This window comes from Melanotaenia boesemani, chromosome 12 (genome assembly GCF_017639745.1).
Source record: "Melanotaenia boesemani isolate fMelBoe1 chromosome 12, fMelBoe1.pri, whole genome shotgun sequence".
In the NCBI taxonomy this organism is placed as follows: domain Eukaryota; kingdom Metazoa; phylum Chordata; class Actinopteri; order Atheriniformes; family Melanotaeniidae; genus Melanotaenia; species Melanotaenia boesemani.
This window is the reverse complement of record NC_055693.1, coordinates 20,892,080-20,906,772: the sequence shown is the minus strand read 5'-3', so window position 1 is coordinate 20,906,772 and position 14,693 is coordinate 20,892,080. Positions and strand designations below refer to the sequence as shown.

At 39.4% G+C, this 14,693-nt stretch overlaps 1 protein-coding gene across 5 annotated transcripts in view; it reads right to left on the bottom strand.

Moving 5' to 3' along the window:
* Positions 1 to 14,693, bottom strand: part of abca12 (ATP-binding cassette, sub-family A (ABC1), member 12) — a 71,405-nt gene that overhangs the window by 12,975 nt on the left and 43,737 nt on the right. For all 5 annotated transcript variants that reach the window (XM_042002196.1, XM_042002197.1, XM_042002200.1 and 2 more), the window contains 18 exons: positions 14,193 to 14,307; positions 13,550 to 13,879; positions 13,004 to 13,073; positions 12,778 to 12,912; positions 12,439 to 12,600; positions 12,067 to 12,250; positions 11,370 to 11,588; positions 10,399 to 10,595; positions 9,718 to 9,875; positions 8,635 to 8,868; positions 8,391 to 8,523; positions 7,605 to 7,851; positions 5,518 to 5,607; positions 4,537 to 4,624; positions 4,252 to 4,379; positions 3,609 to 3,696; positions 3,146 to 3,254; positions 1,463 to 1,517 (listed from right to left, as the gene is read on the bottom strand). In XM_042002196.1, the coding sequence (XP_041858130.1) occupies positions 1,463 to 1,517; positions 3,146 to 3,254; positions 3,609 to 3,696; positions 4,252 to 4,379; positions 4,537 to 4,624; positions 5,518 to 5,607; positions 7,605 to 7,851; positions 8,391 to 8,523; positions 8,635 to 8,868; positions 9,718 to 9,875; positions 10,399 to 10,595; positions 11,370 to 11,588; positions 12,067 to 12,250; positions 12,439 to 12,600; positions 12,778 to 12,912; positions 13,004 to 13,073; positions 13,550 to 13,879; positions 14,193 to 14,307 (2,742 nt within the window). The remainder of the gene's footprint in view (positions 1 to 1,462; positions 1,518 to 3,145; positions 3,255 to 3,608; positions 3,697 to 4,251; positions 4,380 to 4,536; positions 4,625 to 5,517; positions 5,608 to 7,604; positions 7,852 to 8,390; positions 8,524 to 8,634; positions 8,869 to 9,717; positions 9,876 to 10,398; positions 10,596 to 11,369; positions 11,589 to 12,066; positions 12,251 to 12,438; positions 12,601 to 12,777; positions 12,913 to 13,003; positions 13,074 to 13,549; positions 13,880 to 14,192; positions 14,308 to 14,693) is intronic.

The window sequence follows — 14,693 nt, the reverse complement described above, 5'->3', positions numbered from 1 at the left end:
AAGCTATATATTGTGATGGGATTCTTTATTTCTAATAATGCAACTGGATGAACAACAACACGCACAAATGAATCGATATACACTGGTGTGCTGGATTACTTTGATGCAAGTCTTCTCTGAAGACAGTGTCCTACTTTAAAGTTCTGCTGCAAACGATCATTAACATCTTCTGTTGGGATCTGACTCATTAAAGCTACTAAAGTGGCTTGCAATAAATAGAATTCCATTAATAACTAAAAGCTCTGTATAAAGAGATGCTTGTTTCTCGTCTATCAAAGTAATAACTGCAAAAGAATCAGATGGCTTTAAGTAGAGAGCATCTTCACACTGCCAGAGATGTTGCTGTGAGCCGGCAGAGCCTATTGTCCAGATTAGACCCCAGAAATCCTGTTGAAGTTTTGATCCTATAGTTGCTGTTCATCACAGGGAGTTCACTTAAACTTTCTCCATGCCAGGTCAGAACCTATTCATCTCATATGTACTCTTGTGTTGCCTGTATGCCACTGAGACACTTTTACTATTTCCTCTGGCTGGAGCATGCCCCCACCAACCAGGCTGAGTAACTTGCGTGAGACTGAGATGAGGGTGAAGCTGGCAGAGTAACCAAGAAGGCAGGAGCGATGATGACAGAGAGGGACATGTGGTGGGCGTCTCAGGGCATTGCTAACTTCAGAGGAAAGCTAGAGGCAAGCTTGTTATCAGTATAGCCTTAGAGATTTTCCCCATGGGTCTAGCTGCTGCACAGGGAGAATCAAGACATTTGGAGCAATACAACTGCCATATCTTTAACACACTACAGGCCAAATCAATATATCAAGTGAAAAAGCATCACCCTGGAGGGAGGAGTGAATCTGCAGCTCATCAGAAGGCTACATAAAGTGATAATCAGTAACACTGAACCAGCCAGTGAGAGGTTAAAATCAAAATGCACCAGAGAAGACGAACCTTCACGAGGCTACAAGGTCAACCAAATTCACCCTAAGAATGATTTATTCGATTAGATTTTCTGGAACAGATGCACGTTCGCATCCTATATGCATGCAATCACCCAGTCTGGGGCCCTAAAGCAAAATGAGAAGTATTTCTAAAATACTCGATTTAGGAAGAAGGGGAGAATCAATCCACCTCAGTGCCACCTTCAGGATAAACACTCATTACATTGGGACTCTGATCAATACTGTAAGCTCAGGGAAATCTATTTAGAAAATCAAATATGGGTAAATACCGCTGTCATGTAACCTCCCTGCTCTAAATCCAGCCTGACTTTCATGCCCAGAGACAGAAAATGGAAAGTTCTATGAATTTTCTCAGCTTAGGCAAACAATGTCATTCATAATGACTTGAGTAATTTTGGAATATTTACACCAATTAAAATGCTAATGCAGATCTTTTCTTTTTCTTTTTCTGTATTATTACACACTGGCATTTAATTCAACAGAAAAATTTTGAACATAGTCCTTACATTGCATCTTCATCATCAGCCCTGCCAAAGTATGGGTGACTGGAAACTGAAATGGCTGTAACAGAAAGAAACAGGGTATTATATCAGCGATAGAAAAAACAACAACATGCAAACTATTCTTCAGCACATGAACCAAATGAGCAATGACCTTCTCTTAGCCCGGGACATGGTCCGGGACATAGTCAAATACAAAATACAGTGTAAGATCATTTTATTTGCCAGTGCGCACAAAGAAAATTGAATTTTCTTTATAAATTTTCAGGGTTTTGTAGATGCTCCCAGACATAAACTGCTCCTGCCTATGCCTGAATTTCTTGAGATGGCAGAGTGTGAGTCTACCTGTAGCACTACAGTCCCTAAACTGGTTGAATGATCAGTGCATTGCTTAAGGGGACTTTTGTAAAAATGTGTATTACTAATGAATCCGTCTGTAATTATTAGAACAACATGCCTACAAACCTGAATTTAAGATTTAATTAGGCTTCTTTTGTATATTTTCCAAAGAGATACAACTACAGCTGGAACTACATTCATCTAATACTTCAAACATTTAATCCAAAACTGATTTCTTAGATGATGCGTCCATTTTATTCAACCACAAGTCCCTAATTCTAATTTAAAGTTGGAACCAGTAATTTTAAGCCATTTTTGTCAGTTGTTTTTATAATGCTCAGATTGTTGTAGCTTATTTTCTCTAGGGGAAGGGTCAGGAAGTCTCCCATTATTAAACATAGTCTCAAGTGGGAGGGATCACAATCTGTAGCTTGACACTAGAGATTGATGTGCTGGGGTGCGGAGGCACATCTGTAGCAGTTGTGTGGAGAAATCCTGTGAGAGCAAGATGAAAAAAAACTGTTTGATGGAGACATCTAAAAGGGTCCCAACCCACCGGTGACGGCGTATCACATAACGCAAGGGTTAGAGCATCAGGTTTGACAGATAAACTGGTCACCTTGAAAAGTAATCTACCTGGATCTCCACCCCTGCTAACCTCCGCCACTGCTGTTAGAACTTAAATGGCTACACTTTACCCTTGAGCACTTCTATTATCTACAGGAGTATTAAAATGCATGTGCCTGTTCTTCTGTGCATGCATTGTATATTTTTTATGAGTAATTCTTATCATGCATTAGTGTATGCATGTTTTTGTTTGTGTATGTTTGTGTACTGTTGCCCACAGGCAGATGGTCAGGGTACTACTCATGAGCTGAAATAGTACAAAAAACGTGGGCCAAGCTTGTCTCTTTTTAGCAAAGCTCCTCTGTGAGTGGCACTAATCAGTATTCACCATGCATAGGGATGTTAGTGTAAGGACACACAGCACCCCCTGGCTTTAATCTACCAAAATGAACCATGAGTAAACACACGGTATACTACTGTCTTTACATTTAGTATGCAAAATGTACTGGGTACACCATTTTATTCCTGATGTTCATCGTGTTTGCTCTGTCATATTCAACAAAGAAGTGCTCTTTGCCTAAAGGAATATAAATAATTCTACCACAAACACTATGTACAATATATAGCTTCTCTAAAATAGTACAAAATTAGATTAACCTGCAACAAAACCTGCAATCATAAAAAATCATAAATCATAATCAATATCATAAAAAAATAATAAAGACATATACAACAGTGATTTTAATCTCAGATTCCCTCAATACCTTTTGTCCTTTAACTTACCATATTTACTTGGATTTTTGTCAGCTGGAATATTAGAACGCAGGATCAAGTTGTTGAGGCTGTTGAGGTATGACGGCATTGTGTGATGGCCCTCAGGGTTGAACCACACCTACAACCATGAAGCCGAACATGAACACTGACATGAATTTCAACCGTCACTCACACAGCTTGAGATCCGGACATCTAAGACCAGTAAATCTCTATGAAAACTCTATTAAAATACAAAGAGCTGAAGACATCCTCGTCTGAAAACATTTACACACTGAAACATGGGCACAACTGTCGCAGTAAAACATATTTATGGTGATACTGATGGTGTAACAATCCAGCTCCATCTGCAAGCATTGATCTTACAGCCAAAAGACTTTAAATGGGATGTCATTTATTAACGTTTAACAACTCATCAGTGCAGTATTTAAAATGGTAATGAGACAGAAAGACAGGAAGCAGGAATGATGGCTACCTTGGACAGTGTACGGTTTTTGGGCACCGTCTTGAGGTCCATTTGTAGATCAGATGGCAGCGGCATGCCAAAAGCAAAACCACCGTACCTGAAAAATCAAAGTAGACATATTGATCAAAACAAATAGCCCCAGTCAGTCTTCTGCCTTTGTGAAGAAGGGACAGTAAACTAGTTTATGTCAAGCTGAGCAACTAAGAGAACTATGCTTTAAGACTTTATTAAACTGATTTTTTTTGCTTTTTTTTCAGCAAAACACCAAACCTTCCATACGGCTTTTAAACTCACAGGCATATTTTATTTGACAGGTTAAAAGGCGAAAAAGTTTCTGAATGAACTTGGAAAATTACAAAATCTTATTTGGGTCAGTCATCTAATTTAAATTAATAAAGCAAAAAAAAAAGAAAAAAAGAAAGAAAGAAAGAAAACCCCATACATCATTTGCAAATTATCTCAAACTAGGTTAACTCATCATGATGATGAAACATGTTGAAATATAATTCTAAAAGGGATGATACAATGATTTGAACATAGCCAGTACATGGTTTGACATTGTACCAAACAGAAAACTATTACTCATCAATGGGGTATAGCCATAGCTTTTGTGGTAGTTTCATGAACCAAATATAAACACAGGCAAGTTTACCTGTTCCTGATGAAGTCGTTAGCTGTGGCCACCAGGTAGTTCTCCGTATTGATGCCGGTCAGATTATAAACGACCTGAGAAGAGGGGATCTTCTTGTGGGGGGGCTGGAAGCTGTCCTTTTCACATATCTGCATTGTGGAGAAGACACAAATGACTCACACGTTGCCCTTTTTCAAATGATCGAGCATGTGAGTGCTGGAGGAGGCAAGTGTGAACACAAAAACTCACTCACTCGCACACACACACACACACACACACACACCGTTATTAGTGACCCTGTCTCACCTGTTCCTGTTGGGTGCATTTACAGACACTAAATGCTTGGGAGCTATTCCCACTGGAGCGCCAGTTGTTTGTGCTTCTTGTGCAGACCCTTTAAAAGACAAAAAATATGTCATTCACAAAGTGAAAAAGTGGCTCAGCGAATATGTGTCATGAAGCCAAGAGCATGTACTTTTACACACTCCAAAACAAATAGCAAAACCGAGTTGATACTGCATGTGCACTCAGTGGAAGAAGAGAAAAAAATTCAAAATTGAAAAAAAGAGCCTTGTGTTGTTCTTGTGAAATCAGGAGCTAAATATTTTCTGTGATCACAGCAATCCAAGCTGTTGAATGTGTGCTGTAATGTCATACAGTGTGAAATGTGTGTTTGTGTGGGTTGATGCTCGACTCCCTCACAGTTTGCTTTTTACTAAATGCTTTAAGCTCCTCCAGGAATGAAGCAGTACATGCACACCTGTTGTTTAAAATATAATGCTTCAACAACTATTGACATTGTTTTAGATTTTGTGTTGATTGACACAATAATTACAGGAAAATGTAAGCAAACATGCAGACTCTTTTAGACTGTCTGATCTTTTGTGCTCTCTGTGCTTTTTTATTTTATTTTTTTATGGCTGTGAATTTTTAAATGCTTCTGAGGTCTGCTTCATGAGTGCCAACATTGATTTGAGTGCCTGAAGGGGAAAATCGCCCATATAAACATGAGGTGTTTATGGAATACAGATGATGCTGTCACATCTCAGAGTCCTGCTGCAGGCTTTTAGCCACATGCGAACTGAACAGCAGGGAAATGAAGAAGAGGGACATGAGAAAGACCAGCGAACAAGACAGAAATTGAGAAGAGGCCAAACAGCAAAATAAAATATGAAAAAAAAAGAAAATGCATAGAAGAAATGGCAGTGAGTGAAATGTGAAAAGGATGTTAGGAAAAATTGGTGTGTTTTTAAGGAAATAAGAACAGCTGGAAGCGCAATTACATACTGGTTATCAGACATGTTGAGGCAGGCGTTATCGATCCCGGGGAATGACATCATGCTGTCCACCAAATTGTTGGATTCTGGATTTTGGTTGCTGTGGAGACAGGAAAAAAAAGTTAGTCTTCTCTCAAAGGTAACTCACAACTGATGTAACAGAGACTGAAAGTTGTTTCATTAGGGTCTAACATGAGGTGAAATCAAACAGATTGATCCAACTCACAAACAGCTAAAAAATCTAGGACGCAAGCTATTTCCTAACATCGAAGATTACATGTTGGCACAATCAGCAATTCTAACACTACATCCTCACTATGAGAAGCTCAAGAGATGAAAGGGGAGTAGGTCTGAGGACATCTGGATTGCCACTTTAGATTCAAGTGAATTTGTTTCTTTTAAGCCACCTCTCATAATGAGAACAGTTCATCACGTCTGCATTGTTGATACAACTGAGAAAAATAAAACTAAGGAATATGATAAAATATCTAAGCTTAGTTATGGATTTATTCAAAGTCTAAATGCTCCAAACTACCTATAACACTTACAAAATCTAATGAAATAGCATTTTTCAGTCTCTTTTGTATAATAAGATAAAAGGAATTGGGAGGAGAGTCCATACCATCTTTGATATAGATTGACACCTTTGCATTTCTCCCCTGCTTCATGCACTCTTGATCAAACAACAGTGCATGTTGAGAATGAAGACATCTCACAATCTCCTGACAGACTTCATCTCTCTCTTTTTGATCCCACATCACAGGCCTCCTTATCTCCATCATCTCTTATCCTCACGCTCTCAGTCGTGCTCTCCATAAAGTCCATCTGCCCTTCAGCAAACTGCAGCTTTAAATTTATCTCATAATAAGTGTAACACTTCATCACGTGCGAATGAATATTGCAGAACATTCCACTTGTTTACGTTCAAAGGCGCTTGGTTTCGCTTTAGCAGTATGTTTTGGGCTACTGTCGAGCTGTACCAGTCATTTGACTGCTTCTGTCCTCTGTCCCTTCATCAGTGATACTTCATTACACTAGTGTACATGTGGATGCATCACCGTGCTATCGCAGTGTTTTCTGATAGAGATGCTATCTGTTTTAGATCACAAGCTTTTCTAAGCCTTGACCATACTTCTCTCTATTAATATTTCTCATAAAAGTTGTTCTTAGTTTTATCAGACCTGGTCTGGCTTTAACAAATAATTTTAGCAACATATAATTTTGCTTTTCTTATACTGATGTTTGTGGTAGACTAGGATACTGAGCTGTTATCCTCCTGTGGGAAGTTCCTCAGTTGGATGGTTGGAGAGGACAATTCGCCTGTGTTGTCTTCTGTGGATGTCCACAATTTGTTGCTAAGCTCACTACCAAACTGTTGATCTGGCCAATGGTAATACTTTTCCTGCTGTCTCTCTGATGGACTTGCTTTATATTCTTGCAACCTGGGGTTGGCCTGTTTCACTTTCATCAAGCAGTTTTTTAAAGGACATGCTGTGGGTTCGCAGCAACACCTTTCAAATGCAAATGTACCCCCTTGAATCAATTCCAGATCTTTTACTTGTATAATTGTTCAATAAATAACACAAAGAACCCCACATCTGTCCACAAAAGAAGCTTTTGAAGTTAGTTGTCTATTTATGCTTGAGCCACTGAAAAACAGGACACGAAAGAGCTGTAATTTATGAACACTTCCTCCAATTTGGATGCAAATGTTTTCAAATTAAAACAGAATATCTGGACCTTAAGATCACAGTTATTCTAAAACTGTAACTAAATAACTAAATAATTTTGTAAGTCACCACATATTTTCACATGCAGACATAAGATACCTTTTTCTGGACTTCACACTGCAAACTATTTATGAGCAGATTAACAGTGACAACAGATCAGAAAATAATGTATGATCTGTGTCTGCCTAAGCTGAGTTATTCAGTAAATGCTGAGTAAAATCATGTTGATCAGTCCTATTTCTCTTTTTAATTTTTTGAATAAAGTGAGAAAGTTGTTTGCAGTAGTTGTATTAGTGATTAAGTTAGTCTGGAGCCCTGGTTTGTCTAATATACTTCTACCTGTAGATTATCTGCTATGGGCACTGACCTGAAGAAAGAGTAACTCGGTCCGATTTTGTAGAGGGCAGGGCTAAGCTCCAGCTCGGGATAGTGCTGCAAGTCTTTCCTGATGGAGCCCAAGCCCATAGCAAACACCACAAACAGTACAGGCAGCAAGATCTGAGAGATCAGGCCCTTCCAGTCCCTGCGGCTGTGGTGGAACCTCTTGATTAACATGGCTATTATCTGCTGCCAGGCCAGGGCCATGCCACTCATCGTGGAAGAACTGGAAAGCTCTAAAACACACAGGTTATCAAACAGATTGTGTGGCAGAAGATAAAAGTGCAGTTCATCAATAAGAGTTTGTAAAATACATGAGATGATGAGAGAATCCTGCATATTTTTCAATGTTAATTAAATGTTAATTCAATAGGGACAACGCATGGAAGTAAAGACTCATTATTTAAATCTGGGTTAAAGACTCACCTGTTCTCTGGTGCATTATTTAAAAAGTCCAAATCTACACTGTTTCTTTAAAAGCAAAATTTTCAAACTCGATCATGTTTTAATAGTTATTTAATCCAATGTTCATTCTTTTTTCTTTCTCTTTTGTTTATAATGTTAAAACACGCTTCTTATTTTCTGATGTTTTAATGTTTCTGTAAAGCACTTTGAATCACCCTGTCGCTGAATTGTACAATACAAATAAACCTGCCTAAAAGAGAACATAAGTGAGAGAAAGAAAGTGAGGTCGAAGCGATACTTAAGGCACATGAAGGCAGAGGAGTAGTAAAATGAAACAGGGAATGGGCGAGGAAAGACTGAGAGGACTTACTGATATTGTCACTGAAGCTGTTTTCACTGATGTCTGAAGGGAAGCTGTCGATGGATGCGGTGTCAGAAACTGTCTCTGAGATAGACAGCGGGGTATCCTCAGCTGTGTTTCCATGAGTCAGCTGGAGGAACACCTGTATACAAACATTAAGGTTTATGACAAAGACTAGTATTTCTTTTTTCTTTTTCCATTCTGACTGTCGTTTCAGCCTGGGTTTTTTGTATGTAGGTGTGTTTGAGCTTACTTCTTCCAGAGTGGTGTCAGAGATGCCATAGCCCCTCAGCTGTAGGTCATCCAGGTTGGCATCCAGCGAGGTCAGGAGGGAGCGATAGGAAGAGGCGTTTGATGAGGTGAAAGGGGGCAGTGAGTAGACTACATCACCCCCCTGGGTCTCCTTCATTCGAGCTTCGGGTACATGAGCTTGGATAAAGGCCTTAAGTTCAACACTGTCAATACGCTCAGAGTCTCTCTTTTGAGTCTGTATGAAGAAAAACAGAAACCTGCTAACATCATTCAGTATTGCGCCAGTATTATTTAAGTATTAGGAGTCTAGGTTTGTCCATTTCTGGTTAAGTCTGCTTCTCCTTAGCTAATTTTCTAAATCATACTCAAGTCTGTTCAACACAATATAAAAAATGAAACAAAATTAAGAGACAATGTCTGGGGGGTGTCTCAACGTTTGTGCAGAAAATTAAGCAGGAAAAGATTTTAAGAGACTATGAAGACACCAAAATACAGAATACTGAAAGAAACAATGGGTATGAACACAATTTATAGATGATATATAGTTAAAAACAGAAAGTTAGTGAAGATGAAAAGGAAACTATTCAACAGGTGGTGCCTGTAGGTGAACATACAGCATGGTGAAACAGTCTGCAAATCATCATTTGAGTCAACATCCAAGCCAATTTTCAATACTTCTGATACACATCTCACTGCTGGAATATATGAAATCCAGCGGAGATAAAACCAAGGATTTAAGTCCACATGAGCAGACCAGGCCCTCCATAATAATGGATCAGGAAATGTTAGAATTTATATTGGCCAAGATGCGTCCCTGTTAAAATGCTTATCAGAGATTCACAGTTTCTCTCTTGCTGTCAAGATAAAGGTTGCAGCCTACAATCTCTCACCTTTCACTTATGCTAATATTTTAACATGGAACACATGCAAAACTGGGATAACTTATAAATTTTAACTAAAAAGAAGGATAAAAAGACTCATGAGCAATTTCTTTTGTGAGGGAGAGACAAGGTTTTTTTTGGCTCTGAGATGATTTCTTTGCTTTTCATGGACACAGTGATTAAACACCTGTGAAGATGGTTACCTTCTTGGTGAGGGTAAGTTTGTAGCCTTGACCCAGCATGTCTTTCAGGTAGAAAGGAGATCCGTAGCATTTCAATCCTCCTCTCTCCAGGAAAGCAATGCGGTCACTCAGAACTTCAGCCTCATCCAGGTGGTGGGTGGACATGATGATGGTGCGGTCTGAAAGGATACACACACATAAAGATCATTCACTCAAATATTACTAAACCATTGCTTCACTAATACAAATAGCTCAGATGCTGAGACAGCATGGTTTGGGGCTGCTTCACTGTTTGTGCAGGTTGCTGTAATTGATTTAACTTTTAATTCTACATCACATCAAAAAGTGTTGGATGAGGAAGTGATGCCATTTGCCAAAATTGTTTAGACGAACTAGAAGTGGATCTTACAACAGCATGGAAATTAAATACTCACAAATCTAAGAAGAAATGGAACAATAGGAAGAAAGAGGGGTTATGGAATGGCTAAGTCAAAGCTAAAATCTGAATTCTAGTTTAATGTTGTGAGCTGATTTAAAATATGTAGCTGATGAGACAACTCTCCTGATTGCTATACTAGTTAACTGCAACATTGGCACTAGTAAATATTAATAATGGTATGAGTAGTAGCTGAACGTTCAACAGAACAGGAAAGTTATTTTAGTGGTTACAGTGTTCACTGTGTGAGTGTGTCTGTGACTCACGTTTCTTATACTGGATCACAATGTCCCAGATGCTGCGCCTGGAGCAGGGATCGACTCCTGTGGTGGGTTCATCCAGAACCACCAAGCGAGAGCCCCCTATGAAGGCGATGGCGATTGACAGCTTGCGTTTCATCCCCCCTGACAGGGTCCCTACTCGCTTGTGTCTGTGAGCATACATGCCCGTTTCCTCCAGGATCCTGGTGGGGGAGTCAGTGAAAAGCATTTAGCATGGAGGTCATGTGCCTTTATACTACATTACAACCTGTCCTCCAATTTGTAGTTTGATCTGTTCCATTTGTTACCCGGGAGGGGTTTCTTAATTTATGAAACCACAAGATAGGTGCAGCTTCTTGGCTTGAGATTCAGACTTATTATTGCACCTCTTGTTATATGGAACCTCTCCAAGAATTTCAGGATGTAACACAGCATAAGATGCAGCAGAATAAAGAATAAGTTTCCCTTGTACATATTCAAAACTATGCAAATTCAAAAATAGTTGAATGTTTTGAATTCTGATGAAAAAATGTCTAAATTACAAAACTTCCAACTTGTTTCTAGCACATACATAAACATCCGAGAACTTTAAATGATAGTTTATAAAATTGTAAAGTAAGACTTATTTCAAGAATATGGGATGTAATAATTATTTTCCCAAAGCCTTGGCACTCTCACCATACACTCATATATTTTCCCTGTGTAACCAGTTATTTTCATTGGCTACTATTGCTTATGAAACTCTCACAAGCTGGACACCCATTTCATTTTATTAGATGAGCAAGTCAGAGACCGAGCAAAGGACACAGTTTAACAATACCTTGAAAAAGGACAGGTTTTAAAAGAAATCGTTATGACGGATAAAATGGTACCAATATATCATGCATACACTCTGACATTTTCTTTAAGATGCTGCGTATTTTCATACATTAGATGTTATCAAGCATCCCGCTTTTGATGACTGATTGATCACTCACATGTGGACTTGCTCATGTAGTTGTCTACTAGACCACTGTGGAGCCTTGATCTGGCCGTACAGCAGCAGGTGCTCCTTGGCAGTCATGTGGTCAAAGAGGACGTCGTACTGCATGCATACCCCCAGCTCTCTGCGGACTTCATCAATGTTTGTCTCCATGTCTTTGCCATACACCTGTATGGTGCCCGATGTTGGGGCAAAAAGGCCAGTCAGGAGAGACCTAGGAAAAGAGCATGTTCATTTTCTTTAAATGACCACTTGTTAATCCCACAGACATCACAGGGAATTTAATTTTTAATTTCTTAATTTTTAGTGTGCAGAATTTTGGTCAGAATTGCAGTTGTTTTGAAAGTGCTTTATAAATAAAGTGGCATGGTAGGAATTCCCTTTTTGGTTTCTATTTTCTAATTTTGATGAAATAATTTTCAACTGCTGCACTCATTACACATTCCCCTGGATAGGAGCATCAGCAAAATCAGTCCCATTTAAGTGTAAGTGCTCCAGTAGATGAAGACCCATCAGGCTAAGCTCTAACATGATGCCTTTCATTGTCAGATGCATGCTTTTGTAATGATTAAAAAGGGTCCCAAAACCAAGTGCATACATAATAATATTTCTAATTTATTTGTATTACTTTTAGAACATGCTGTTAATGTTGTAAAATAAAGAAAAAAGGGCAAAAAATATCCCCAACATACATGGTTGTGGTTTTGCCAGCTCCATTGTGACCAAGCAGGGAGGTGACGTGGCCCTCATGAAAGGAAACATTTAGGTTCTGAATGGCTGCTTGGTCACCATACATCTTCGTGAGACCATGGAGGGCAACACCCACTGGGAGCTCTGAGCGATCCTCTCCAGCCTGATAGGACAGAGTGCTTTGGCCTGAGAGAAACATAGTGACAGAGGCAAGCTGTAAATCAACCTAAAAGGTAGCAGAGACTTAACAAAGAAAAGGAGGGTAAATATAAATGTAGGGAGGTGTCAGAGTAAAAAAAGGAAAATTACAGATCCATGACAGCGAGAACATCAATTTTCTTTGCCTTTGCAAAGTCTTTTTTTTTGTGCTGTACCTTTTCCTTTGTCATCAGAGAAGACAGGCTGGTTTTTCTGCATGATGTTGGCAAAGAGGAGTCCTTTGCCCACACTGCTCTTTGACTGAATGCAACAGCACAGCTCAGCCCAGAAGGAGCGCTTGAAGGGAAAGTACCATGGGGCAGGGATGCCATATTTTCCTGATGGATCAATAAAGTGTAAAGAGATTTCACATACATAATAAAATGAAAACCTATTTGGGAATAGCTATAGCAAGCAGGTCTACCCAAGATGTGTGAGCTAAAACAAGGACACACATATCCAACTAAAAAGCAAAGACAGAAATTCCGAGATCAGGAGAATAAATGAGGGTTTACCTGGGAAGACCATGCGGATGTAAATCCCGATAATGAAGTACAGGATAGAGTCGATCAGCATGAGCCAGCACAGCCAACCAAACGAGGCTGTGTCTCCAGCAATGGGTGAGGCGTAGGAGTTGCTCCACTGAATTCCTAAACAAGTAAATGAAATGAGCATTTTATTCAACTGACATACGAGCCAGGGTATCATGATGGAGCTCAGGTGAGGTCTATGTGTTTTTACCTTCTCCTTGGGACTCGTAGCGAGACGCATATTGACCGGCGTAGCTGAAACAGGTTGGAGAGAACAAACTCTGCCGGAAAATCATTCAGAAATTAAACAGGTCAAAACATAAGAAGCTAGAAAAGGAGGCACCTAAAGAAATGTTTGAAGAATGCCTGTCTGAGTTTTCTCCTTACTTTTAACTACTTTGTGCAGTCTTTTAAAACATAAGATAACAGCGTTTAACACAAGTAAGGCTTTAGATACAAGCAGTGACTGCATGTTTATTCAAATCTGAGATAAATAACCATCATTAATCATCATCATACAGCAAGACTGAAAAAAACAAGGTGCTACCCTCACAAACATAAGGATGTGTCACATAACAAAATCAAAGTAAGCAATATTTTGGAATGAAAAGCAATGGCTTATATTTCTACCTCCATTCTTTATCTCTCCAGAGCAATCTCCCAAAGCAAATTACATAATTTGGTTTTAAAATCATTTCCCAGCACACACTAATTCAATATGAATGACTAATGGTAAGAAAGGATTCAGTGTACACACCAGGATGCTCTTCTGGGAGAAGGTTAGATTTGTTTCCAGAGCCATGACTACGATGTAGGGGAAGAAGCAGAGGATGTAGAGGAGGCTTCCACTCAGGCCGGCAATGAAGGTCTTATCAAAGAAGGAGCTGACCAGATAACTGAAGGCCAAGATGCTTAAACCGTAGTCGCAGAGGTAGAGGAAGATGAGGAACCCATCACTGTTGGGCAGGATCTTGCCGTACTTTAGTACCAGCGTGAGGATAAAGATGGTCATCACCAGGTAGGTGGCGCACTCCAGGAACCAGGCGAAGAAATGGCTCAGTGGGTTGACTCCCATCATTTTCATGTACTGTGAAGAAGAGCGAGAGAAAAAAATTGAAGAGGAAGCACTTCTGTTATCTTGGCAGCGGTGCCTGTAAATGTGTATATCAGGAGGGACAATATGGATGTTGAAGGAAATTTAATTAAAAATTTGTGGCTGCTGAAAAACCCAGAGGGAGAGATTAAAAATGATCACCCTATCAATGTCTCATCAGAAATAATTTATTTTTATTAGTCACTGTGGGTGTCTGATTTATTCATTTTATCATAGCAAAACAAAAAGAAACACAATAAGAACACCACAACAGAGTGACATTATATTTCAAGTTAAAAAATGTTACCTCGTGCAGCCTCAGCTCTCTCTCATGCACCAGCTTTTTCACAAATTCAGCCACAAACAACACCCAGGCTATCATCAGCATGAGAGGGAAGACAAAAGAGATGGCCTCCAGGTACCTGAGGAGTACAGAGACACCAGTTGTCAATCAAAGTCCTTGCAAACCTAACATCCCAAGCAGATGAAAGGGCCCATAATTCAGTCACTGGCTTGACACAGAGCTAGGTCAGCTTGGAGATTTTGACAGCCCCACGCTTAACCCTGTATTATTTACAAAAATAACTTACTCTCTTTTGTATTTTTTCCCCTTGTTTGACCTGCCATGCCAGGAGCATGATGAATGGGAATTTAGTGCATGCTGTTTTAAATACTGCATACGAATATTTCAAAGCAATTTTTTCAGTATATGCACTGTTGAGTAATAAATCATGAGGAGGGAGATATGAGGATTATTGTATTTTATATCAGGTCACATGGCAGCCAGCCAGAGACAGGGACACACTGA